Source organism: Emydura macquarii, unplaced genomic scaffold (assembly GCF_026122565.2).
Source record: "Emydura macquarii macquarii isolate MOO-44397 ecotype Brisbane River unplaced genomic scaffold, CSIRO-AGI_Emac_v2 contig_67, whole genome shotgun sequence".
In the NCBI taxonomy this organism is placed as follows: domain Eukaryota; kingdom Metazoa; phylum Chordata; order Testudines; family Chelidae; genus Emydura; species Emydura macquarii.
Genome location: NW_027130204.1, coordinates 8,174,231 through 8,200,192, shown reverse-complemented (window position 1 = coordinate 8,200,192; position 25,962 = coordinate 8,174,231). Strand labels below are relative to the sequence as shown.

Genomic DNA, 25,962 nt, shown 5'->3' with positions numbered 1-25,962 from the left:
TAATGAAACTGGGACACCACCTTAGGCAGAAAGGCCGGGTGGGGTCTAAGTCGCACCTGGTCTTTGTAAAAGACAGTATGGGGGGCTCCGAGGTCAAAGCCCTTATCTCAGAGACCCTCCTAGCCAATGTAATGGCTACCAGGAAGGCCACCTTCCAGGAGAGAACGAGCGGCGGGCATGTAGCCATGGGCTCGAAGGGGGATCCCGTCAGAGCGGCGAGGACCAGGTTCAAATCCCAGGGAGGCACCGGGTCACAGATCTGCAGATACAGCCTCTCCACCCCTTTGAGGAACCTAACTGACATGGGGTGTGAGAATAATGACCTCCCTTCTGCCAGCTGGTGGAAGGCCGAGATGGCCGCCAGATGCACCTTCAGGGAGGCCAGTGCTAGACCCTGTAGCTTCAGATGGAGCAGGTACTCCAAAATCACCTGTATAGGGTGAACAGCTCGGTGGGATACCCCAGGACTCCGCCCAACAGGTAAAGCGCTTCCACTTGGCCCGGTACACCAGCTGAGCGGAAGGTTTTCTGCTACTCAGCAGAACCTGTTGGACCTGCACTGAGCAGGCTCTCTCTCCCTCTGTCAGCCAGAGAATCTCCATGCCGTCAGGTGGAGGGAGTCCAGGTCCGGGTGCAGCAGGCAACCCTGGCCCTGGGAGAGCAGGTTGTAACGCCTCGGGAGCAGCATCAGTGTGGCGATGGACAGGTCCAGCAACATGTTGAACCAATGCTGTCTTGGCCACGCTGGGGCGATTGGAATGATGTCCACTTTGTCCCTCTTGATCTTCAAGAGGACCTTGGGCAGCAGCGGAATGGGGGGAAACGCATACATGAGGGTCCCCATCCAATCTATGAGGAACACATCAGAGATGGAGCCCAGCTCACGACCCTGGAGCGATCAGAACCTCGGGCACTTCCTGTTCCGGGACGACGTGAACAGGTCCAGCTGGGGAACACCCCACTTGCGGAAAATGGAAATCACCACCTCTGGGTGCTCTGACCAGTCGTGGCGGGGTAGAAACGACCTCCTGAGGCATCTGCCTCGTCGTTCCTGACCCCCAGGAGGTGAGAGGTAGATATATGGAAGTCGTACCTCACTGCAAAGTTCCAAAGTCGAATGGCCTCCTGGCAAAGGGCCGAGGAGCGCACTCCCCCTTCCTGTTCATGTAAAACATGGCTGCTGTGTTGTCCGTGAGGACCTGCACTATCCTGCCCCTCAGGAATCTGAGGAACACCTTGCAGGCTAGGCAGACTGCCCTGAGATTCCGGACATTGATGTGGAGATACCTCCTCTGCCAACCAGAGCCCCTGGGTGCTGAGGTCGCTGCTGCTATGGGCCCCCCAGCCATCCAAGGCATCTGTGATAAGGGTTATTGATGGTGCTAAGTCTCTGAAGAGAACTCCGCTCAGTACTTCCCCTGGGTCCCTCCACCAATCCAGGGAGGTCAGTACCTGAGTGGGAACCATGACTACTCTGTTCAAAGAGTTCCTGGCTGGTGCATATACCGAGGCCAACCACGCTTGGAGGGGTCTGAGTTTGAGGCGAGCCAGCCTCACAACATATGTACAGGCTGCCATGTGTCCCAACAGCTGAAGGCAGTGCCTGGCTGTCATCGTGGGGGACCTGTGGAGGTTGTCGATTATGGCAGCATCTCCTCAAAGTGAGGCTGTGGGAGGAAGGCTCTGGCCTGGATGGCGTCCAGGGTGGCCCCGATAAAGTCTGTGCACTGCACCGGGGTGAGAGTGGACTTCTGCTCGTTGATGAGCAGCCCCAGTCTGGTGCATGTCGCACAGATGAATGCCAGGCTGTTCCTCATGTGGGCCTGGACTTGCCCTGAATCAGCCAATTGTCCAGACAGGGGAAGATCTGAACCCCTCTGCAGCGCCGGTGTGCTGCCACCACCGCCATACACTTCGTGAATACCTTGGGGGTGGACAAGAGGCCAAAGGGTAGGGCTGAAAACTGGTAGTGGCAGCCAGCTACCACAAACCAGAGGAAACGTCTGTGACCGGGAAGGACGGTAATATGAAAAAAAGCATCCTTTAAGTCGAGGGCAGCGTACCAGTCCCCTGGATCCAGAGCGGGAATGATGGACGCTAGGGAAACCATATGGAACCTGAGGCATCTGATAAATCTGTTCAGGCGGCGGCGGCGGTCTAATATAGGCCTCAGGCCCCCCTTTGCCTTGGGAATGAGGAAATATCGTGAGTAGAACCCCTTTCCTGTGGTGGAACCTCTTCCACAGCCCCGAGGAGAAGGAAAGTTCACCTCCTGTATGAGGAGTTGCTCGTGAGAAGGGTCCCTGAAGAGGGATGGGATTGGGGGAGAGTCCGGGGGGAAGGCCATGAGTTGAAGGGTGTAGCCCCTGCGGACTACACCGAAGACCCAGCGGTCTGAGGTGATGTTTTGCCACTCTGTGTAGTACGGCCTGAGTCTGTGGGTGAATGGTAGGGTCAGATCCAGGGGAACGGTCAAAGTGCCACCCTCAGGGGCACCATCAAAATTGCCGCTTGTTATTACGCCCCTTGGCTGGGCCTTGTTAGGGGGCCCACCGAGGACCCCGAGCGGTCGTGCCAGTTAGGCGGTCTATATCTGTCCCGACCCCTCCTGGGTTGGGTGGGTCTGGGAGGCGGCCTATGGGCAGGTTGGGGCTGGCATTGGGCTTGTGGCTGAGACTGACGCCTCGAGGCCTGTGGGGTGTATAGCCCTAATGATTTCAATGTAGCCCTTGAGTCTTTTAGGGGGTGCAGTTTGTCATCGGTCTTTTCGGAAAAGAGACCAGTGCCATCGAAAGGAAGGTCCTGGATGAACTGCTGGACCTCTTGAGACAGTCCCGATGACAGTAGCCAGGAAAAGCGCTGCATCACAATACCCGACACCATGGCCCTGCTAGCAGCGTCTGCTGCATCACTAGCCATTTGTAAGGCTGCCCCTGCCACCACAGCACCTTCGTCCATGACCGTGGTGAAGTCCGCTGCTTGGTCCTGTAGCAATCCCTGCACGAACCTCCATAAGGAGGACCAGAGGTTCAAATTGTAACAGCCGAGGAGCGCCTGGTGGTTGGCGATCCTCAGCTGCAGGGCCCCTGTAGAACAGACCTTGCGGCCGAAAAGGTCTAGTGTCTTATCTTTATTTTTGGGGGTATTGCCCTGGGCCCCCTGCCTGTCTCGTTGGTTGGCGGCATCAACCATGAGAGTCCCCGGAGCAGAGTGGTTGTATAAAAATTCAAACCCCTCTGCAGGAACATAGTATTTCTTCTCGGCGCCCTTGGATGTAGGGGCAACCGAGGCAGGGGTTTGCCAGAGGGCCTTGGCCAGCTTCAAAACCCTGTCGTGTACTGGCAGGGTGACTCTGGATGGCCCTGCTGACCCTGACACACCAAAGAGGGGGTCCTCCTCCTCAGAGAGCTCCTTGAGCTCCAGGTTTAAATTACTGGCCACCCCCTTAAGCAGTTCCTGGTGTGCCTTGAAGTCTGGCAGGGGTGCCCTATGGTCCCTGGCGGCCGCATCATCAGGGAAAGACGAGGACGATTGTGGGAGCGGCCCCGTGGAGGGACCTTCCTGAGGGTCCGATTCCTCCTCTGAGGAATGGCCCTTGTCCGGCTGGCTCGGGGGGGATAAAGGGGTGGTGGTGCTGGTTGGGCCACTGAGAAGTGGACCGAGACCATACCCTTTCCCGTCTGGGTCCCCCAAGGCTCCCAGTATGGCCACTGCCAAGGACCTTGTGGCCACGCCGGTGCCAGCAATGGTGCCGACTGGGGAGCCTCCCGATGGTGGGCACAGGACCCCGAGGTGCTGGACTGGTGCCCACGATGCTTATGGCTCTGGCCAGCCCTCGTCGACGACCTGCCCCAAGATGACGAGGGGGAGGATAGTTGGTGCCGACACTTGCAGTGCTGGTGGGGGGGGCGAGCGGCTGGAGGAGCTGGAATAGAATCTCTGCCTTGGCGCTAAGGTCTTGCTATGGCGCTTGCCCCTTGGAGATTGGGAGCGGTGCCGGCCGTGACGTCTCCACACCGGCTCCAAATCCGAGGACCTTGACCGGTGGTGCGGTGCCGTCAGTGCAGAGTCTTTTGGTACCAAGATCCTCCCTGGACTACGACCTGGGGATCGGGACTGGTGCCGTTGAGTCTCTACTAGTGCCAGGAGTCACACTGGGGATCTGGACTGCATTGCTTGGTTGTGTCGTCGGGCACTGGGATCCGCGCCGGGCTGCGTGCCAGGGATCTGGACCAGTGCCAAGCACATTTGGTCTCCACAGGTGCCAGGATCTGCGCCGGGCTGTGTGCCAGGGATTGGGACCGATGCCAAGCGTGTCGGGTCTTGTCAGGCACCGGGATCCACACCAGGCTGCGTGCCGGGGATTGAGACCAGTGCTGCACTGGACTCAGTGCTGGGGTGCAAGGTCCCAAACTAGGCGGAACTGTAGTGGCGTCGCCTCACACGTGAACCTGTACACCACCGTTGGTGCCGCGGAGCTCGACGACTCAAGAGTCGGAGCTGGGAGAGGAGCCCGCACTCTCTACCCTCCGCAACCATCAGGGGGGAGACCTGGACTCCTGTCTCAACCACCTACTGGGGCTACCCAGCGTGGGTTTTCCCCGAGACACCGGTCCCTGTGCCCTCGGCCAAGGGGGGGGACAGAGGTGTGGGCATGCCCATGAGGGCGTGTGCCACAGCAAACACCTCCGGTGTCGACGACCCTTGCAGTGGCGCTCCCCCACCACCAGGAGTCGGGGAGATGCTGGTGCTGGAGTATTCTCCATGGCACGTGGCCGGGGCATCTCCTGACTGGCCCCCGGCCAGACAGGCGGTGCGGGGGAGTCTTTGTGGGAGGCTTCCTGCTGCTTCTTTTTCAGCACCGAAGGTTGCTGATGGGATGACTCTGGTGCCGGTGGGGTGCTCCGCACCGAGGAGATGCTTGGTGCAGTAGAGGATCGCACTGGTTCGGAGTCCAGCCAGAGTGCGGACTCCATCAGGATGACCTTCAAGCATGCGTCTCTCTCCTTTTGGGTCCGCGGCTTGAAGGACTTGCAAATTTTACACTTGTCCTTGCAGTGCTGCTCCCCAAGACAATGGAGGCACCAGTCGTGAGGGTCGCTCATTGGAAATGCCTTGCTGCAAACGGCACAGGATTTGAAACCGGTTGAGGCAGGCATAGCCCAATTTTAAGCCCCTGAGGGCTAACAAACACTTAACTACTATTCAAACTTAAGTACTATACTTAACTAATAAACAACTGTAGAACAACGGGGAAGCTCCTTACTGTTAGCAAGAGGCAGAAGTTCCAGCAACCGTCAACGGGCAGAAAGAAGGAACTGAGGGCCCATAGGGCCGGTGGCGCCTGATATACTGCGGCATGAGCGCGGAACTCCAGGGGGTGCCTGAGCCGGCCCTACAGGGTTTGCTAAGAGGAAAAAGGTTCCAGGAACCAGTGCACGGAGCGCGCACTCATCTATATTGGAATGGATATGAGCAATCACTCGAAGTAGAATGGCCATATTTTGTATGTGTAAATAGCTAGTTTTGTAAATAGTACACATTTTGTAGATCTAAGGCTTTTGAAAGTCAGGCCTAGTATATCTGTGCAGAATCTGTAACTAAGTGAATTATATAGAAAAAGATTTCATGTGAAACTGAACAATTGAGAGTCACCAGATAACCAATAAAAACAGATTTAACTGAATACACATAGACCTTTTCTCAGTTAATGTAAGTCGGGGAGGAGGGAGAGAGATTGTTAGCGTCTATGACACAGCAAACAAGTTTATGAGAATTGCAGATGGGATTTCAAATGTTAAATTGCCTTCATTAGTTATTGAAATTACATATGCGAAATAAAAATTATGCTTTTTATTCAAGTAATGTAACAGTGGAAAAAATTACAAATTGTTAATATTAAAAAACATATAGAGATATTGCTTTACCTTAGAGAAATATCCAACTAAATGACAGCCTTTTTCATCATTTTTTGTAAGAACATAGAAAAGGAATGGCTCAACATCATAATACAAGGTTTTGTGGTCCAGAAACAGCTTGGCTAACAAGCAAAGATTTTGGCAATAAATTTTGCTCACATTTCCATCAACCTAAAAAAAATCATATAGATAAATTTACTTCCCACACAACCATTATTTCCCACACCACCATCATTTTAGTATAAAATGGTATTTTATACCTCTAGTGTCCTCTAAGAAAGCACATTTTTCAAGTTAAGGAAAAAATATTAACTTCAGAATAGAAATTCTCTGGCCTCTAGTAAGACTTAGAATTTCACTATTAGTGCTAATTGTTTACATTAGCAAGAATTTTCAGAAGATCTAGACTTATCAAGCAATCAAGTTAATTTGATCTGATAATTGTTCCAGATAGACTTGGTTACATCTCTTTCATTTATTCCCCGATAATCAAACAGATATGATTAGCAGATAATGCAAACATTATTAAAGCTATCTTAAGGTCTGGATCATTATTGAAGGAGCTGCCCTATAAAAGCAGTACAGATTGAACTCTATTGTTCTAAGTCCCTGAAATGTAGGGCCAGCAAATGGGAAGTCAGTTTGGTATTATACAAACAGTATTTTAGATATAATTAGAGAAGATAAAAATTCTACACTGGAGCAAAGACGCTACTGAGCAAGAGAAGTACATTTTCAAGCTAAGTACCATAATTAGTCTACTTCTGTTATAAGTATAAAGAATCAAGCTGTGATACTGATGGTTGCAGACAGGCTAGGCACAAATGCAGATTTCTTTGATCACTATCAGTTTCTCCCTGAAATGGAGAGCATAGTCAATATAAGCAGCAGAGTCCTTCCTCAAGATTCTTCTTCAGGGAAATGATTACTTTGCAACTAGAGTTCTTTGATGATGGGACTATCTGCATTTTATTTACACAGAGAGCCTACTGGTCTGTGCAGAGCACCAGGAAGCAATTCCTTTATTCTAATCCACTTCCAGAGTCAGCTCCTGGTGTGGCTTGGGGAAGCCTCAGCTTTACCTGCTGTACAAGCACTAATCTCAGAGTGTGTGGGTGTCTGGGTGTGGATCAGACAATATCTGTAAATTATCTTTAAAAAAATTAAGTTATGAGCTAAGAATTACTGGTGTAAATACTAATATGTATAATCTCACAGACAGCACCTAACAATTTCTGAACTATTTTAAGCACACTCATGCAACTGACTCCCTTGAACGAAACTGGGGATTTTTTTGCTCTTTTTATACATACGCAAATAAGTGATAAAAACAAATGATGAAGACTGCCTTGTTAGATTTTTTAAAAAACTTGTGATGGTTAACTAACAACACTTCAGTTCCTCTAAAAATACTGGCAATGAACATTAGATTTTGTTTTTCAATTGTCCTAAAATAGGAAATGTCCAATTGTTATGTTGTTTCAATGGAAGACTTCCTAGCCATTAAAAAATATCCTAGAAACAGCTAACCCTTAAAAACATTTTATAAGCTATTTTGTGAAAAAGCATTAATTGGAAAATGGAAAGGCATCCCCTAACTTTCTGATAAGACCAGCTTGTTCAGCAGTTCAATGGGGAAAAAATGAACTACAATCTCAATTAGGCGCAGACACCAATGGTTGCTAGACTAGAATGGAGTAATAAATTATGACTATGAGTCTCCTCTTAGATCTGTCAAAGTTTTGACTGGAGGGAAGGCATACATAAACATAAGATGCCCTGGGGCATTTTCTGCTTCTTGGAGAAACAGAAGGAGAATAAGAGCCCATCCCCTTTCTCTGTCCTGTCATGTAAGGAATGAATGGGTGCAGTCACTGTATCCTGTTGGAAGCCTGCAGGACTTCTATCAACTCCTCATTGAGTTTCTGCAGCTATCTAAATTAGAAGTAATGGCCCTACTCAACACTTCAACCAAACTGGAAAAATTTATCTCCAAGAGTCTCAATAACACTTTCCAAGTGCCTCAAGTACAGAAGGAAAAAAAAGGGCCATCTGATGAGTCTGGATTTGCCTTCCACAAAATACTCTCTCTTCCAGGGCTCTCTTTGAGAGACTCTTAAGAATGCTTAAAAAAGAAAAATGAAGGACTGAATAAGTTTTGATGTATGGGTTTGATGGCCACTAATAGAACAGTAACATGGTGGCAGATTCGTCTGTTGCTCTCCTCTGTTAGCAGGTGTTAGAACAATCCAGTACAAGGGAACAAGTTAATCATGTTCACTGCTGACTCACTGGGGTATGGCTTTTTATGTTCTGGGAAAGTTTAAGGGAGATGGGAGTAGCTCTCTGGATGAGAGAACTAGGTGTGTCTCACCAACGTCACGGGAAAATCATACGAGCAGCAAAATCTGGGAGGAAACACAAACTGGGGTTGGTGCACTTTTAATTCAGAATTATCTTTTAGTTCAGAAAATGAGACCCGTGACTAATTCTAGAACGAGTGTTAAGGTTTGGTTCAGTTGCATGGGGACACATCAATATTTCAAGACACAGAACAGACAAGCATACCTGCATAGGTAACAAATATATTTACACAGTATGAAAATTTTAGATAGTGGCATCTGTGACATCCACATCACTTTGATTTTAAGCATTTTTTTTAAATTCAGAATTACTTTTCAGTATTGCTATTCAGAAAAACTTGTGCCATTCTTCTGAGAGAATTAGGACAGTCTGAAGACTCTGGAAGTCTTTTCTGCTTAAGAAATATGACTAAGCAGATTAAGGTAATTGGGTGCAGCTAGGACACTTGAAGCCATGATATAGAATACTTATTAGTTAAGCTCCAGGGTCTTTACACGACAGAGCCATGTGGTCAAAAGTCCTTAAAAGGTTAGCTCAAAAAATGTCACCAAGGATTATATTCTATTTGGCTTAATTTCTGAACTAACTAAATTAAAGGCAGTTTACCTTGGCCAGACTTGTAACAGGCTGTGAAAGTAATACTGATAGCTAACAAGTTTGGTCTGGGACCCAAGACACTCCGGCAAAATGCCTCAGGAGATATTTCTTATGCTTTCTGTAGGGGAGATAACTTCAGTGTCAAAATTTAGTCCTTCTGGACTCCTAAATCAGCCATGTCAACATGCAGAAAATTTAACTGTAAAATTAAATGTAGAAAATGTTATTTTTGCACTAACTACACAGCCAATGATCATGCTCATTGTTCTCTTCCTTCCCAAAATAATCAGTGTCACAACTGAATGTCTATAAATCATCTATAAAATCATGAAGGGTATGGAGAAAAAGTGCTATTTACCCCTTCACATAACACAAGAACTAGGGACACCCAAAGAAGTACTTCTTCACACAACATAGTCAACCTGTGGAAGTCGTTGCCATGGGATGTTGTGAAGGCCAAAAGTATAATGGGTCCAAAAAAAATTAGATAAGTTCATGGAGGATAGGTCTATCAATGGCTAATAGCCAACATGGTCAGGGACCATGCTCTGGCTGTCCCTAAACCTCTGACTGTCATAAGCTGGGATTGGATGACACGGGATGATGGATCACTCAGAATTGTCCTGTTTGCTTCATTCCCTCTGAAGCATCTGGCACCGGTCACTGTCAGAGACAGGATACTGGACTAGATGGATCATTGGTCCGACCCAGCATGGCTGTTCTTATGTAATGGGTAGAAAGAGAAAAAGGAGAGTGGCTTTATCATCTGACCAAAAGGAAAATAACGTAGTTGGAGGATACAGTTTCAATATACATCTAAAAGCATGCTGTACTAGAAGGCTAGAAAGCTCTTAAGTTCTACATAACTTATGAGTACGCAGGATAAAAAAGATGGGGAAAAGAGAGAGAAGGCTTACTTTTTTAGTACAATATGAATCTTAGTGGAAAAATATTTAATACATTTTTATCTTTTTCTACTCTTGGCCGTCAATTGTTACATTATCAACTAATACATTTAAGTTTTTCTTTTTAAACAATATGGAATTTGATATACCTACCTCAAATACCGAAAGGTCATTTCTTCTGTAAATTTCATTGGCTGGAGGGTGGAACCAACCACACTTCTTTGAGTGTCTTAGCAAAATGTTTTTACTTTTCATATATTTAAGACAGAATTCACACAGGTAAAGCTTTGGTAGTCTGTTGAAGTATAAAAACCATGAAGAGTTTGAGAGTGCTGTTACAGTTCTAAACACTTGATCAAAAAATCACATATTCTACCTTTCCTCCACACATTTTCAAAATATTGGAACATATCTGAATTAAACTGTACTTTTGTGTGCACCAAAAATGCACTACTATATTAAACTATACTATATTAAAATATATCCATCCATTTTTTGAAAGTAATATATATTAGAGAGTCATGCAAGACTTTCTCCAAAATGAGATGAGAGGCTTTATTACATGGTGGAGTTGATTCAGCTGAGTCAGAAGTGAAGATGCCTCATCTTGACTGATCCATGGCCTGGACTGTCATTAGCTGCCTCACCAAATCACAGAAATTAGAGAAAGAGAAGCCCTACTCGATCACCTGGTCTATCCCATACTGCCAGAACAAAACTGTTTCCTGCAGTAAATTTTCTAGCACTAGGTTTATCCTCATTTTAAAACTAGAGAAACAGCAGGACACTGTTGCACAAACTAATTATATTCTATGCGCTGTCCACACTGGCGCTGTTGGTGGGAGACGCCCTTCCACTGACATAGCTTCCGACTCTCGTGGAGGTGGAGTGATTATGCTGATGGGAGAGTGCTCTTCCGCCAGCATACTGCATCTTCACCAGACACGCTACAGTGCACCAATGTAGTTGTAGACCTGCTCCGAATCTCTTTGGAGCAGAGGCCAATTTACATGTGCTCTAAAAGCAACTAGCACATCCTGGGATCATATATAGGTGATTATAATGGCTTACTTCCTTCAAGTATTTGTAGACACTTATGTCCATGCCTCCATCATCATTTTGCCAATGTATGCACATATTTAGTTCTTAATCTTTCCTGGTAAATAATCCCTGAAGACTTGTAATTATTTGTGGGGATAGCTTCATTTTTTTGGTAATTTGATGCCTAAAACTGAACCTATTCTAGAGAGAACTGCCTCCATCACCATACAGAGGAATGATCAATTCTCTGTTCCATAACGTAATGTCTCTGGCAACTGCAGCCCAGAATCACAATGCCCTTTTTAATTTAATCCCTGTGGGATTACATTAGCTGTTTGCTCAGACTCCAGTGTGGTAGAAATTAGGAAAATTTACAAATAAGTGAAGTAGGCTGTTGCCAATACAAAGTCCTATAGTTAATAAGATGAATTGGTCAAATCAAGTATACTTCTGTTCCCTTGATTTCAGTGTATTCTGTTCACAATATACACTTCATTCTCAGTGGAAGAGGGAATTACCAGCTGGGGAAAAAATAAAGTCAGGATTTACAGCATGTTTGTAACAAAGGGACAACTAGGAACTCGTATAAAATTAATAAGACTGCAAAGAAGGGCTGGAGAAGTAATAGTTTTGGGTGCTGCCTCAATGTGTTGGTGAAATTTAATCTCAGCTGAAATACTATGAAACAAAAGAACAAAATGAAGCCCCTTCCTCTCCATAACATTAGAACACACTGTAATCCCAATCACTCTACTACCTTGCATATTCCTGTGGATAAGGCGAAGAGTACCAGGTCTGGATCTCATATTTTCCAAATTCTATCACTGAAGGGTACCGGCCATTTGTTTCACTGCTATTTTTACATCCGATTTTCTGTCAGGTATAACAAAACAAAAAGTTCCAGTTATAGGGAATGAGAACAGAATCAATTAACACTTTCATTTTCATTTGGTTAAGATTAGACAACCGTCAAGCTTCTCAGATGTGATTAGTTGTCAAAGGTCTCTAGAAATGGCCAAACATGGGGGCTAGAACCCAGGCTGCGGAAAGCCTGCCAGGTTTGGAGTGCAGCAGTAAAAGCTGGCTGTAACCTCCATTCCACTGGAGGTCCTGGCACTAGGTGATGCTACCCACAAAACAGGCAGGGCTGGCAGATGTTGGGCACAGCCAAATAGGTTTCCTGATTCAGTAAATCTCACAGGCAGTTGGTAGAGCCTGTCTGGAGACCTGGCTCAAATTCTAAGAGATCTTTCCCAGCAGAATCAAATGGAGAAGGATGGTGACAAAGGAAACACCTGCTTTACCCCAGAAGTGGACTCACTCCTCCTGCAAGTAGGCACTGTGGGTACAGAGGGTTCAATTTGCAACCTCCAGGGCCCACAGGGTGTTAAAATAAGTTAACTAACTGAGATGACAGTATTCCATTCACTTCCAATGACCTCTGGGTGCCACAGAGGAGATTATATGGGGACTTGGTGGGGGGAAGGTTACCTTAATCAAATAAATCCAACAGTATATACTCTGAATTGTGGGAGAGGGATGAGAATGTATTTATAAAGAGAAGTAGCTAGTAGCAAACGAAGAGGTAAAATCTTCAAACTAATTTCAAAGTAGGCCTAAACACTTAGGGCTAAGATTGTGCCTAACCTACACTTTGTGTCTATGCCAGACAGTCTCAGTACTTGCACTGCTGGGCTGCAAGGGGGAGTTTATTACTGAAAGCCAGGCTAGGCTACCCTAAAAAAGACTGATGGGGTGGAACAGGGCTTGCACAAGAGAGCACAAATCTAGTTCATAACACAATCCTGTAAAACATTGTAGTAGCAGGTGCTGTCATGTGCACCCCCATACTCTCAGAGACACAGTTTTGCCTGATGCACAAGGTCTCCTTGAGTTCTACCTGTGAAAAGCCCATTCACAGTGAGGCTTAAAGGAAAAATGTTGTCCTTTTACACTGGCACAGTGTAAAGTAAAAGTTCCTTTTGCTAGAGGAAATTTTAGTTTGTACATTTGGGGCTCTCTTACCCAAGGCAAGTGTACAAGGAGCAAGGGAAGCAATACAGCCTCAGCAGGATATATATTTACAACACACACTGTAAATGAGAGCATGTAAGCACTAGCTAGTGCAGTAGTTTTAGGCACATCCAGTTCAAACATTTCAACCATAATAATCTTATAGAATTTTAAATAAGTATTTTAATAACCAGGCAAGGTAAAGCAGTAAAGTTATGGACTGATCATAAAACCCGGTTTAGCATGCCTCTCACAAGAGCGATAAGACACTGATATTATCTGGTGGCTTTTCTGACTGGTTCATTTCAGCATAGAGGGAAAAAAGGGTATAAATGCACAGCCTCTAATGACCAACACCTACAATTTCAAAGGGCTGATAAGGATTTTAGCCTTTCATTCTTTCAATAGCCCACAGGAGTCAGATACCTAAAATCCACAAGTATCACTCATCTGGTTCACCACTGGGATGACAGGGCTCCAATCTAAGGCAATATTACTGTATATAGAACATCTCCACTCAACATACACCAAGTATGAAACACTAGATCAAAGGAGAGTATCAAAAATACCATGAGGCTGAATGAACATCTGAAATAAATAATTCAGTGTTTATTTATAAAGGTAATTGCATTGACCACAACACACTTCATTAATGAAGTGATTTTCAGCCAGTCTTACCTCCAGAGAAAGTTCCCGTGCCTGCTTAAAAACTTCCACATCATCCTCTGTAACAATTTCCTTGCTCCCCACCAGAATTACATCGGTATTTTCTTGTTTGATGCTTATTTTGATTTCTGTATCTGTTATTTAAAACCAGCAGAAGGTTTATTCACAGACATGAAGACAACATGCCTTACAGTTCCTGAGTGGTGCTCCTAAATAGCACTGCAGGCAATGATGGCTTTTTGAAACTCCCATTCTAGTTCAGATCTGGAATCCTTTATACAACTAACCCTCCTCCCCACCCTCTAGTTTTTAAAACTGCAGCTGCATGAGCAATTTTCAGTATTTTCTTGCCTCTCTCTTACAGGCCTTTATAGGCTAGTTCAACTATACAAAATGAATTCTGAACACAACCCTCCTGAAACTCTTTAGGGGATACTAGTATATGTATAACGTATTCTAAGTCTGCAAAGCTATCGCTCTATAAAAATAAAAATCCTGTTCCCCCTTAAGTGCTAATTTACACAAATAATCCTTTAAAAAAATTAGGAGACTAGTGCTATGCTAAATGTACATTCAGACATTATAAATATATTTCCTCTTACGTAAAATAATCAGAAAAAGGACATTTTACAGCAGTATAGTTCAAGTGTCGTGGAGACTGCAGCAGGATGGAACTGGTCATGAAAAAGCAATGGAGCAGAGGGAAATGAAGAATTGAAATGTCCATCATCATAAGCATTGACAGCACACAATCATAATGACAGCACTACTGCCAGAGAAAGGGCAGGGTAACGAACAAGGAAGTAGCATGAAAGTGGCTACTCATGCGGTACTACAAAGCCATAAGCAACGTTATAAAGGCATTTGGGGCACCTACTGCCACTACAGATGCAAAAATAATAATAATGGTACAGTATTAGTCAGAAAAAACATTTTAGAGGTTTAGTCAGCATTAGATAAAAGGTCAAAGTTTCATTGCTTTTGTATGAGAGTGAAGTAAGAATAAGAGAAATAGCTAAGACCTATGTGACAAAATAAGAATTTTGGTTTTGGACGGGACGCAGGTTTGGTTGGAGCTTTGACCTTTGCTTACCATCATCCTGATCAGGTTTAATCCTTCCGTCTGCCAAGCTCCCCTTCCCTGGTGAGGGGGTCCCCATCTGAGGGGTCACTTTATACTTTAATCTGCCTAGAATCCTGTGCTTTTTAAGGAAAGTTGTTCGCTTGAAGTGAGCAATTGCTTTAAAAGCACGTCCTCTAGACATACCCCATCCAGAGGTGGAGGAATGAGAAATAAACCTACTTCTAATCTCTTTCTTTCCATAGAAATGGGTATTAGATTTTGATGTGGAAGATAACTCTGGCTTACGACGCATACGTTTGGGTGGTGCATAACTTGGGTGTCCCTTTTTTCGAGACTGTCCCTGGGTGGTATAAATATGAGAAAGTCCATCAAAGAGTCCCTTTAGCTGACTGTTATTAGGAAGGCTGCTAACGGAGGGTGCACTTGACTGACTGGAAGAACTTTGGGGAGAGTTAGAAGAGGTGGAAGTGCAGGATTTTTGTGAACTGGGGCTCTGACCAGAGATGGGAGTTGGGGGTGGAAGTGAAGAAGGTGGAGGTTTTAGCTTTTGTGTGGTACCTGTAGCCAACACATGAGAAGTGCATGACTGTTTCTGAGAGACCTTTTTCCTTGGACGATAGTGCTTTGAAAAGTCTATTATTTCACCTCGTGATCTGCGACCATCGGGTGATGGTGTAAAAAACTTAGTAAGGCCATCAATGAGCCCTTTGGTTTTCTTGTTAACTTTAAGTGTAGAGGCAGATATGTAGGTGGAGGTGGTGGTGATTTTGGTGGTGGCACCAGGCCGAGTGGGGTCTGTAACAGGCAATCTGCTGCTTGAATCCTTCACAGATGCAGCATGACCAGATGAAGGTGTGGTACAGACTTTAGTCTTTTGACCCCTACCAGGTGACCCCCTTCCTGTGAATGCATTCATGGATCCTTCATCACTGGTTACAGACCTATGCAAAAATTTGGAAAATAAAATCAGCATTAAAAAAAAACTACAAAAACTGCTGACAAACAATTCTATGTAAATTATATATGCTATTGCACTTAAAAGTCAAGAGTGGAACAGTGACCCTTCAAAATACTTATGCACCAGCGACATATGATTCACTGAATGAAAGAAAGCAGCTGATACCTATCAGATGTCATTGGGTAGTCCATAGCATGTATCAATACTAAGGAACTGGGATGGAAAAGTCTTCAGTATATATACACACAACACTTTTTTTTTTTTTTTTTTAAAGGAAAATATGCTTTCTTTCAAGAGAGAAAAATCGTTAATATACTGTTTTTGTTCACATCAACCACTTCACTGCTGTGAAACCTGTGACATACATCCAGGAGATGTGCATGTCTTGTGCTACAAAGGACACACAGCACATCAAAACATTTTATTGATTTCAGCAGAATGTTCACTGAAAGACTGCAGAGGTCTTCTACCAGCATGGGGAAATAATACAGCCAACCTTCAGTAAACTGATATTTTGTATGATTTTATTAGATTACACTGCTGAAATTAGTACTTTTTATCAGAGCATAAAAATATCCCTTTTAAAAAATAAATGAAGATCTGAAGGCGGAATGATGAGGCAGTTGATGCACAGCACTACCATACAGGTAAAGTGACCTCTCTATTTAAAAAAAATAGTAGTTAAAGCAAAAATTAGAGAGAGAGAGAGAGAGAGAGAGAGAGAAACAGCAAAAAGCATAAATAAAATAATGATCAAAGAAAAGCCATAACTGGGTTGGGCATGACATGGAAGAGCTTGAGGAAAAGTAGTGAATTTTACTAAGAATGAGCAGAGGGCATGCTCCAGGCCAAAGCTTGCATTTAAAAAATGCTGATTTAGCTGCTGGCTAATGACTGAATGAGAAGACAGAACACTGAAGGAAATATTGAAGAATGGTATTTTCTTGAAGTAAATACAAACTGAACAGCTAAGGTTATTCATAGTAAAGAAATATATGTCATCAGGAAGTGTCATACTGCAAACCCAAACAAAGCTGCAAAATTACATCAAATTATTCCACTCCTCCTCCTCTCCCTCAAATGCAGCCTTACATTTATTTAAAAATTAGTTGGTGTATTTTGCAGAGGAAGGTTTCCTTCCACAGATTTTTGCCTGCTTAATTGTGAAGCTGAAACAATTAATTCCAACAGATTACTTTTAGTTAGAGATGGAACAGCCTGGGGCTACCATCTGGTACCTGAACTCCCAAGAGCCCACCAGCCATAAAACTCACCCTTGCTCTACTCCCACACATCACTGAATTTGGGTAGTTCAAGAGCTCTTAAAATTCCCAATCTTGTTTAAAAATACTATAACTTATTCTAAAGTCTTCTGAATTTGTTAATGCCAGAAATTAATATCTCTAGCTACACAACATATTGTCAGTACCAGATGTGCTAATAACCATCAGTACCCAGAGGTTAACAAGCACCTGGTGTTATTTAATCACCTGCAGTAACTTGCCTACTCAGGGTTCCATACAGAAGTCCTTTAAGCCACTCCATTGCTACAGGATAGGTTTCCATTCACTACATCAAGAAGGGCTAAGATGCTTCATGAACATAGTACACATTAAGGTCCCGTGCCATAAGAAAGATAGTGTATCTAGCCATCTCCCATACCCCATTGCTGATTTTATTTCTGGGATTATTTCTTATTTTTATTATTATTAAATATGTTATTATTTTTATGTCTATTTTTATTATTAAAATTATTATTATACCTTATTATTTTTATGTCTGGAATTATTTCTACAGAGATTCTACCTAGGGAATTATTCTTCTCTAGTCTTCTTACATGTCCTTGTAAATGAAGATATAAACCTGTTTTTAAGGAATATTGTTCAATGGGAAACCATTCAAGTTTTAGTGACAAACACATACATGGAATTAAGAAGATGGGGAATTTATTCTTGCACAAATACTACAAATCAGTCTCTAGGATTAGGAAAGAATCCTCAGACAAGTGGGGAATGATATTTTTATAGTCAAAATCATCATGCAAGCTCTTTCAAAGGAGTGGCATATTTTTAAATGTAGTGTTTACTATATGGTTGTAGCATAGTGCCCCAAATAGCTAAAGGTAACAGTGATACCTCGTCATTCGAAATGTTTCTGTTTTGTTTTAGCAGAAGTGAAATCAACATGCACCATGCTTGAGTGATCAGATTTCAGCATCCCAAAACTTGGACCAAAGTTCTCTCTAGGGACTAGATAGTAAGTAGGATAGATAGTGGGGCAGTAGCACTACTGTAGTGAGGTTGAGATGGGCTCTTATTGTTTAACAGCTACTTTTTTAACAACAACAAAAAAAGCCTATGGATACTCCGATTGTCTTGTAAACTGCTGTGCCTCATCAAGGTGAGGCATAGACTTAATGGTCCAAATGTAGTTACGTGACTAAAAGGTTCTCAAGATACAGAGCCCCTATAAAAAGTCTTGCAAGTAAAATTTTCTAATTCTTACAACATTTCTGAATACAGCTGATGCTCAAAGCATTGCACTCATCAGCCCCAAACTGACCCCGCCCAAATCAATGAGGTTTGAAATCAGCTACTACTTCATTGAAGCAACATTTAAAAAGTCACTAGAGGTTCAAGTTAGCGCTACAATGTGGCTCAACCTTGGCTGACGAGCTAACCCCAGTGAACTCCGTATGCGCCACAAGACTGATGCTTGGGGTGAGAAGAGTATGTCCAAGCACACCTGATGTCAGTCACTGAGTCACTCTGGGCAACATGCTGTAGCCACTGAACCAAAGTGATGCTTCAGGACTGAATCGGATTCCTACTCTTGGCAAATTTCTGAGAACACTTGCTGTGGACATTACCCACTTTCTGCCTTCATTCTGCTGCAGGTGAAGGGCTGCAAAGGGGATTCCTTTTGGAAGTTTTGCTCCAAAAAACAAGCTTTTTTTGATTAAGAGGTGACATTTCAAAATGCTCTAAAATCCACATACAGAGACAAATCGTTGTGAAAACTGGTAAATTCATATTCCACGGCAGGGACTGGGGTAGATGGGGAAGGAGAACACCCACTGAGAAATGAGGCAAGTTCACATGTCTCAGAGTTACTGTCAGGCTGTATTCATCTCCACTGTGTTCTCATTTAGCTGAGGTGAATGTGACATTCATATCTCTGTGATCCGCCTATGCTGCAGAGTGTTGAACAGAACCCCAACCCCGATACTAGCCCTCAAAGTGAAATAGGGAGTCGAGGATTTACCCTTCCCATTTCCTTGCTCATGTGCTTCTTATAGTCCACTGGATAATACCTTAATTTTCTCTCAAAGGCTCCTCCAGGCCTGCCAGGAACATTGAGAAGCCAGGAGGGCAGAGCTGGTATTCCTAAGAAAATCCCTCACTTCCTCAAAAACAAAGGGAAATTCACTGCCCAAAAACTTTGTTAATGCAGAGTTAAGATTGCCAGTAGTGCCTCATACCCTTCCAGAACCTTAAATTCACCTATACTTTAAATCTCTGAAAATCAGGAAATACAGGTTAAGGTGATGGCTCCCTTACCACTGACTCTCCTGCAAATGGCAATAGGCACTGGAACAAATCAAAACCAAAATCAGTACTTTTCTGCGCTGCATTCTGTCCAACTCAATGCTACATCATTACTCCTCTTCACACGTTCTTACTGACCCTCAATGGACTCCTAGCTCATTGATACAGAAGTTAGTTGCACTGCCATCCGAGGAGAGGTGCAGCTGATGCTAGAAGAATCAGGCATCTTTTTTTTTCCTCTGCGATACACAGGAGGTCCAAGTAGACAAATGTTGTTAAAACATCTGTAGAGTTTTAGTTTACAATGTTATTGTATCTATGTCGGTCCCAGATATTAGAGAGACCAGGTGAGTGAGGTAATACCTTTTACTGAACCAACTTCTGTTGGTGAGAAAGACAGGCTTTCAAACTACAGAGCAATTCTTCAAGTCTTAAAGCTGCTGTAACAGCTGTCATGGACACCTCCAAATACTGACATTCCACTCTGCATGGTAATAAGATGGGAATATAAGAGTGCTTCATCCATTTCTAACACACCCTTGCATATTTTTAGTGCCCACTAGAACTCCACAGTATCTGCACCAGCTTTCACAAAGTGCCATGCACCTGGTATGTCCTGCTCTATTGCCTTGGGGAACAGTTTGGTGGCACACATCACAGCGCACTGCCAGTCTCAGTCAGGGCGAGGTGAAGATAATGTCTCACAGGGAATGCCTAGGCCAAGAATGAGCAGGTGTTAGCCTCTGGCAACTCTTTGGTGGTTTGTCTAGAGTAATGAAGTGGTTGAATGTAGGTCATGCCTAGCTAGTTTATGTTTGCTAAGCCTGACCTAAACTTGACCTAATAGTTTCCATCACATTATTCTTGTGCATTTTTCACAGCGCCCTCCAGCTGCTCAGGAAGGATACAGTCCTATGTATGTTCTCTCACAGAGATCTGCTGACACATTGCCAAAGGGGGCGGCGTTAAGGTTTTGTGGGAGACTTCCTCTAACAATATATATCCCAGTTATCAAAGGTTTAAGTTTGTTTTACCATAACTCTTTATTTCCAGGGTTCAGAGGTTTAAGTATAGGTGCATCTGACATTCTGGAGAGGTATGAGACACTGCCAGTCAACTTTAACTCTGCGTTAACAAAGATTTTAGGCAGTGAATAGGAGATTTTGATAATGTGGAGTGAAACAACCTTAGGAAGGTTTTGAGTGTGTAGAGAACAGTTTGACAGGGGCCACAGGACTGGGGCCCGTAGTAGAGTTCATTAATGATTGTGAAGCTCTCCTACATTACAGTGATGAGGGCCATAAAGTACAAATAAATAGCAGTGGAGGAAAGGGTTGAGAGGCACATGCAGGGTCAAAGGCAGGAACATGTGGTAGACAGTGGCATGCTGCTATCCTTATCATGCTTTTCAGATTCAAATAACTCATTCCTCACATTCAACATTAATGCAATAGTCAGACTCAGCTTCTGAGCTGGGCCCGATGTGCTACTCATCAACATGCCTCTCAGATGGTCACCTCTCTCTTTGATTTTGCCAGAGTACTGGGGATATCCAGGGTACAACCTGAATCACTATAGCACAGCAATAAAGAATTGGGGTAAGTGGATGGAAGAGGAAGTTCACTGTGAAATGGAAGCGTCAGCTGAGTGGATATCAAGCTCTAGTTTCACTAAAACCTAGTAATACAGTTGCCATAAAAATAGAACAATCATAGAGAACCAGGAGATCTGATCACTCTAACTATGGAGCAGTGTTTGCACAGTCATCTTCTCCTTCTAGCATCATAATGTGGGATGGAAGATCACTGGGCTCCCCTCAAGGATGCTACAAATCAATTTACCTTCCAACATTCGCACCTGGCTCCTGATTAGTAACGGTCATTATTAGATAAGCAAAATCTAGACCTTGCAAGCTGATGCTATAGTGTCTAGAAGTAGCTATCAGTGGTGTGCGTACATCACTGAACCTCACTGTTGCAACCAGGAATGTATGAATGATCTCCACAGATGTGCTTATTGCAAAGTTGATGAAATGAGTCAATGAGATGGCTTTCAATTTTGCCTCTCTTTTTGGTGGTTTTATTTTAAAGACGAGAGACGTAACCTACAACAGCCCTCCCTCCAGCTTAACATGTCCAACAAGTCTGTGTTCAGTTCCATAAACATTCGCTGGGAAGGCAGGTCTCAAAGGAGCTCCAGCACCCTCTTCTCTCAGACAGCTAAATATCCGATTGGCTAGAGAGAAGCATGGGGGGCTGCAGCCCACTCTCCTCCTGACTAGAGTCTGCTTAACAGCAGCAAAGATAAAAAAAAAAAGTGTTTCCCATGTAACTCTAGACTCAATAGCTTGGTCTCAATACTTGGTCTCAATAGCTTGGTCTTAATACTTCTGAGGCTTGAACTGAGCACTGACTCATTATGGAGCTTGTGTTGTAGAAAGGGGTTTTATACACAGTAGGAGGGAGTTTGTACCAATATTAGGAAGTGGCAAACCACACTTCTGAAGTAGCATATTCTTGCAAATAAATATTCAGAACAGAATATTTTTTTAAGTGATGCAGACTTTTAGGATAACTTTTTGCTGCTAACAGAAGACTCAGAAATACCAACAGTAGTTAATTATTTTCCCTCACATTGAAGTTTGTGCATAATGGGTGCTTCTCATCATGTGATTTTTTTTCCCCCCCAGATTGTAGTCCTCAGCAAAAGTAGTAGTAAAATTTTAAATAAACTGTCACCTAAAATCTCATTGTATTACATTTCAAGAACACTATAGGCAATAGAAAAAAGGGAACCTACAACATTCGTTGCTTTAGTTTATTTTTCGGTCGTCCAATAGGTTTTGCATATCGTCGTCTTATTTGCGCAGCTTTCTCGTGAAGTAGTTTTCTTCCCTTCTTCTTTGGTCTGCAGACCTGGCAAATCCACATCCCTATATTGATTAAGAAAAAATAACTTAACTGTACATGCATGTGGTGTGTGTCCAATTTGTACTCAATGTATTGAAAGCTACACCTCAGGTGCATTATGCCAAGTTCTACTCCAGCAGAAAGGATGCTTGGGGGAGAGGAAGAGAAAGTCACACTATAGTTCAGGAGGACAATTTTCCGCTTCCTGTAGCAACAAGGATCATGGAAGAGTGGCACTAGCAGAAGGATTCCTATTCTAACATGTTCCTCCTTTCTACTGCCAAACCGACCTCTCCCCAACCAGGAAGCACTAGACCAAGCTTCTAATTGAAAACAAAATGATTCATGTGAAGAGTTTTATTGCATCTTCAGCATCAATGTTCTCTGTTTCGTATTGTTAATTACCCTCATTTAGGTTTTCTGGACCAGTCAATGTAAGGCTGAGGAAGAACACTACAGAAAGCAATGAAAGGCTTCTCACAGTACAAACCCCTCTGCTGAGAGCATAACAAAAGCTCTGTTGCACTAGCACAGTGGAACCTTAGTATGGTTTTCACACAACAAGATATCTTAATTCAGCATTCATCAAGCTACGGTTACAATCTGCCTTGTGGGACACTAACAGTTTCCTGGGCACCAAGCATTCCAATGTGTGGCAGGTTGTCCTGATTTAGAGGGAAAGCTCCACTACACTCTGCCTCCTTGTAACCCATTTCCTCCAGTGTAGGTTTAACATTGTAGACAGGATTTCAACACGGTGGTGTCTCTGCACAAATATTTGGTCTTACAGTGTAGATAAGACAAAATTGTGTTCTGTATCATACTTAAGTCTTGCTAAGGTTCAAAGGTTCAGCACAGTTAAAACATGTTTTGGTTCCATCCATGATGTAAGATGACCAGTATTTTAACCCTGTCAGGAGGACTGCTAGGTTTTAACAATGTCCCCCAACTCATTACATTCTGCAGTGTAGATAGATCAGCCTGCTAAAATCAACACCCCAGCTGGTTATTGCACTTGGACACACTTTCAAATAGCTATGACCAAATATAACTGTAATATGACTATGAAATATGACTCTGTATTAAAGTGTATTTGGAAGCCACAGAAATTTGTAACAGGTTTAAGTTACTGCATGCCTGTGGTGGTGGGGAAGTGCTCACATTGGTAATTGAAATTGTGGTAGTTACAACCATATCTATTTGTGAAAATCACGCATGATGACAATTGTTTGCAAACATGGTTTTAACTAGTATCGTTCTGCTGTCAGAATGGACAAAATTTAAATGTCCTACTCACTCAAAATGCTTTGTAGCTTGCCCTTTGGGTTTCTTCCTGTAGCACCTGGCATTTTTTTCTCCTCCTTACTCCCAATTCCCGCCACTCCCACTTCCTTCTCTTAAAGTATTTTGTTCTTTTGAAAACATGTGTGTTCAACTGGAACTTCCAGGTTCTAGATATGCTCAGTGTACTTTATACTAGCTGCAGTGCTACTACCAGGTACTTGTGGAACCTGAAAATTCCTCATGCCTCCTTTATTTTCTTTGGGCCCTTTAGACATTTTCCACGCCCTTCAATTCCTAGATCCTGAAATGGTTCTGAAGATAGTTTTTGAAAGCCACTTCAGGTAACATGGTTTTGCCACATGATGCAAACACTGGTGGATGGAGAAAAACTTAGTTGTTGACAACTGTTCAAGCCTAGGTTGGGAAACAGTTTAGAAACACTTAGCAGCAGCAGCAGGATTTTCCCAACCACTGTGTCCCAAAATTTTTTCTGGAGGAGGCTAAACCATGTCACTATCTCCAAGTGGCAGCAGACTATAGCATGGTTTCTGCTTGCAGTGTTCTCAGAAAATAATGCTGATCCCTATTACTAAGGCAAATTGTTTTAGAATCTTGTCAAAGTAATGATGTTTTTAAAAAGCTGCACAGTCTATTTTCAACGTTCTCCAACTCCCTTCCAAAACATTAACGAGCTTATAAATTTTAAAAAACGTAAGGAGGCACTACAAACCCACCTACATCAATGGTGCTTGAAAGAAAATGTCAGATCACCCTCTAGCTGTAATTTCAAAGATATGGTGACTCAGATATGCTCACAAGAACCTAACCTTACCTGGCGAAGCCTAAAGATAGATAAATGAATACAAAAATATTGATCATTTAAGAAAAAAAAGTGCTATAAAACCTTTGTTTCTGGAGCAATTTTTATAACGAAATACAAGGAAAACCAGTAAGATCTCAGCTGTGATGCAACACAAATGGAGGGGAGATGAGATATGACGTGCGGCACACACAATCCTAGATGAAGAGAGATTCTTTTAGAGAAGAGAGGAACTCTGAAGACATGATTGTCAAATGGCTTTTTACAATGATATCCTCTGGAAGACACAAAGGAGACTTTCTCCATGTGTCCTGAAATGTTCTAGTGTGTATATCCCATATGCTGTCAACTATGGCCTTGCCCAACAGCTTCACTCTGAATAAATAGTTCAGTGACTCAACTCAGGTTATAAAATTAATCAATAGGAACGTCATTCATTTTGCAGAAATTAATCTTAGGAACAGTCAAGCTCAAGAGGCTTCACTTTTCATGGTCAGGACCATACTGCTAAGCAATCCATAAATGCTGAAACTCTAACTTTGCACTTGAACATCTGGTCTAATTAATACATTAGTACAAGAAAGGTTCTCAATATCACCTTTAGGCATTCGGGAAAGTGGTGGGTCACAGCATTCCATGTGGAACCCTCTATCGCAAGAATCACAGAAGAGCATGTTATCCTGAAATTGAAAAAAGGCTTAATACAAAGTTACTAGAGATCCTGCATCAATACTTTTTGTATTTTTAATCTGACAGTAAAAGAAAAAAAAAATCTGAAAACAGTGATTCTAAAGTTTACTACATTATATGGGCTTATATTTTAGCTCTTTCTAAAGTAGCCTGAAATCGCAACACTCAAGTGCCTAGCCCACAGAATATGGGTGAATATGCAAACACAAACTCCAAATACACTGTGCTATTAAAATATTAACTTACTGCATTTTTGCCTTGGATTCTACATGCACTGCACGTCTTGCATTCGATACACTGCCATCTTAAGGCCTTTACGTTTGTTGTTAACTCAGGACAAAATTTCAAACATGATGGATGCCCTGCAAAATAGAATATTTAAAATGCCTTGAGGTTTAACAGAACTCCAACTCCTATGTTATACAACAGCTATGACACCACTGCACCTTCCATCAACAGAACCCTGCCAACGTCAACTATTCTCATAACATTACACTATATTATTCCACTTATTTTTCTTCTTCCAGAGAGGATATGAAATAGCTGCTGAAATGCTTTAGTACGAGGAGATCTGGAAAGTTTACATTTACTCTATTTGTAATGTCTGAATAAGTCCATAAGCACCTGAAATTGAATGATAGCCCAGACAAGACATCTCCAAAGCATATTAAACTACCACTGAATACATATGAATTCATCCCTTTCATAATAGTCACAATGAGCCATAGCTCATTAAAGAGTTTAATATAATAGCATTAATAAATTTCTAAATTTTAGAACTAGGTTATAGTATTTTTTTTTTTTTTTTTTTTTTTTTTTTTTAAGTATCCCCAATGGAAAACCTAATAAAATATATTCAATGAGCTATATAAATATATTCTTTTCATTTTAGTTACTTTATTACTGACTTTAACTGTCCTATAACACATACATTTTATGGCAACAGTAAGAGGAAAAAATGTAGTAAGACATTTATATGTAAAAAAATTTTTTAAAAAAATGTTTGGCTTAAAACAAAAATAAGGAGTGTCTGACCCACGACCTCCTATGAAATGGATCCCTGTCCTTCACGGTGGGTGAAGTCTGGTGAGAACACACGGCTCTCATGGTAAAGATAGTCAATTCCTTTTTAAAAGAATGTGAATTATAGCCACATTAGCAAATA

The 25,962-nt window shown here is 43.0% G+C and overlaps 1 protein-coding gene across 7 annotated transcripts in view; it reads right to left on the bottom strand.

The window, feature by feature from the left end:
• Positions 1–25,962, bottom strand: part of KAT6B (lysine acetyltransferase 6B) — a 177,739-nt gene that overhangs the window by 63,208 nt on the left and 88,569 nt on the right. For 4 of the 7 annotated variants that reach the window (XM_067539302.1, XM_067539293.1, XM_067539275.1 and 1 more), the window contains 8 exons: positions 25,044–25,159; positions 24,706–24,787; positions 21,894–22,026; positions 15,147–15,529; positions 13,517–13,638; positions 11,583–11,698; positions 9,938–10,079; positions 5,928–6,089 (listed from right to left, as the gene is read on the bottom strand). In XM_067539302.1, coding sequence (XP_067395403.1) covers positions 5,928–6,089; positions 9,938–10,079; positions 11,583–11,698; positions 13,517–13,638; positions 15,147–15,529; positions 21,894–22,026; positions 24,706–24,787; positions 25,044–25,159 — 1,256 coding nt within the window. Of the gene's footprint in view, positions 1–5,927; positions 6,090–9,937; positions 10,080–11,582; positions 11,699–13,516; positions 13,639–14,597; positions 15,530–21,893; positions 22,027–24,191; positions 24,305–24,705; positions 24,788–25,043; positions 25,160–25,962 lie in introns of those variants that run through there. The other 3 variants (XM_067539326.1, XM_067539310.1, XM_067539320.1) reach the window with 3 other exon arrangements.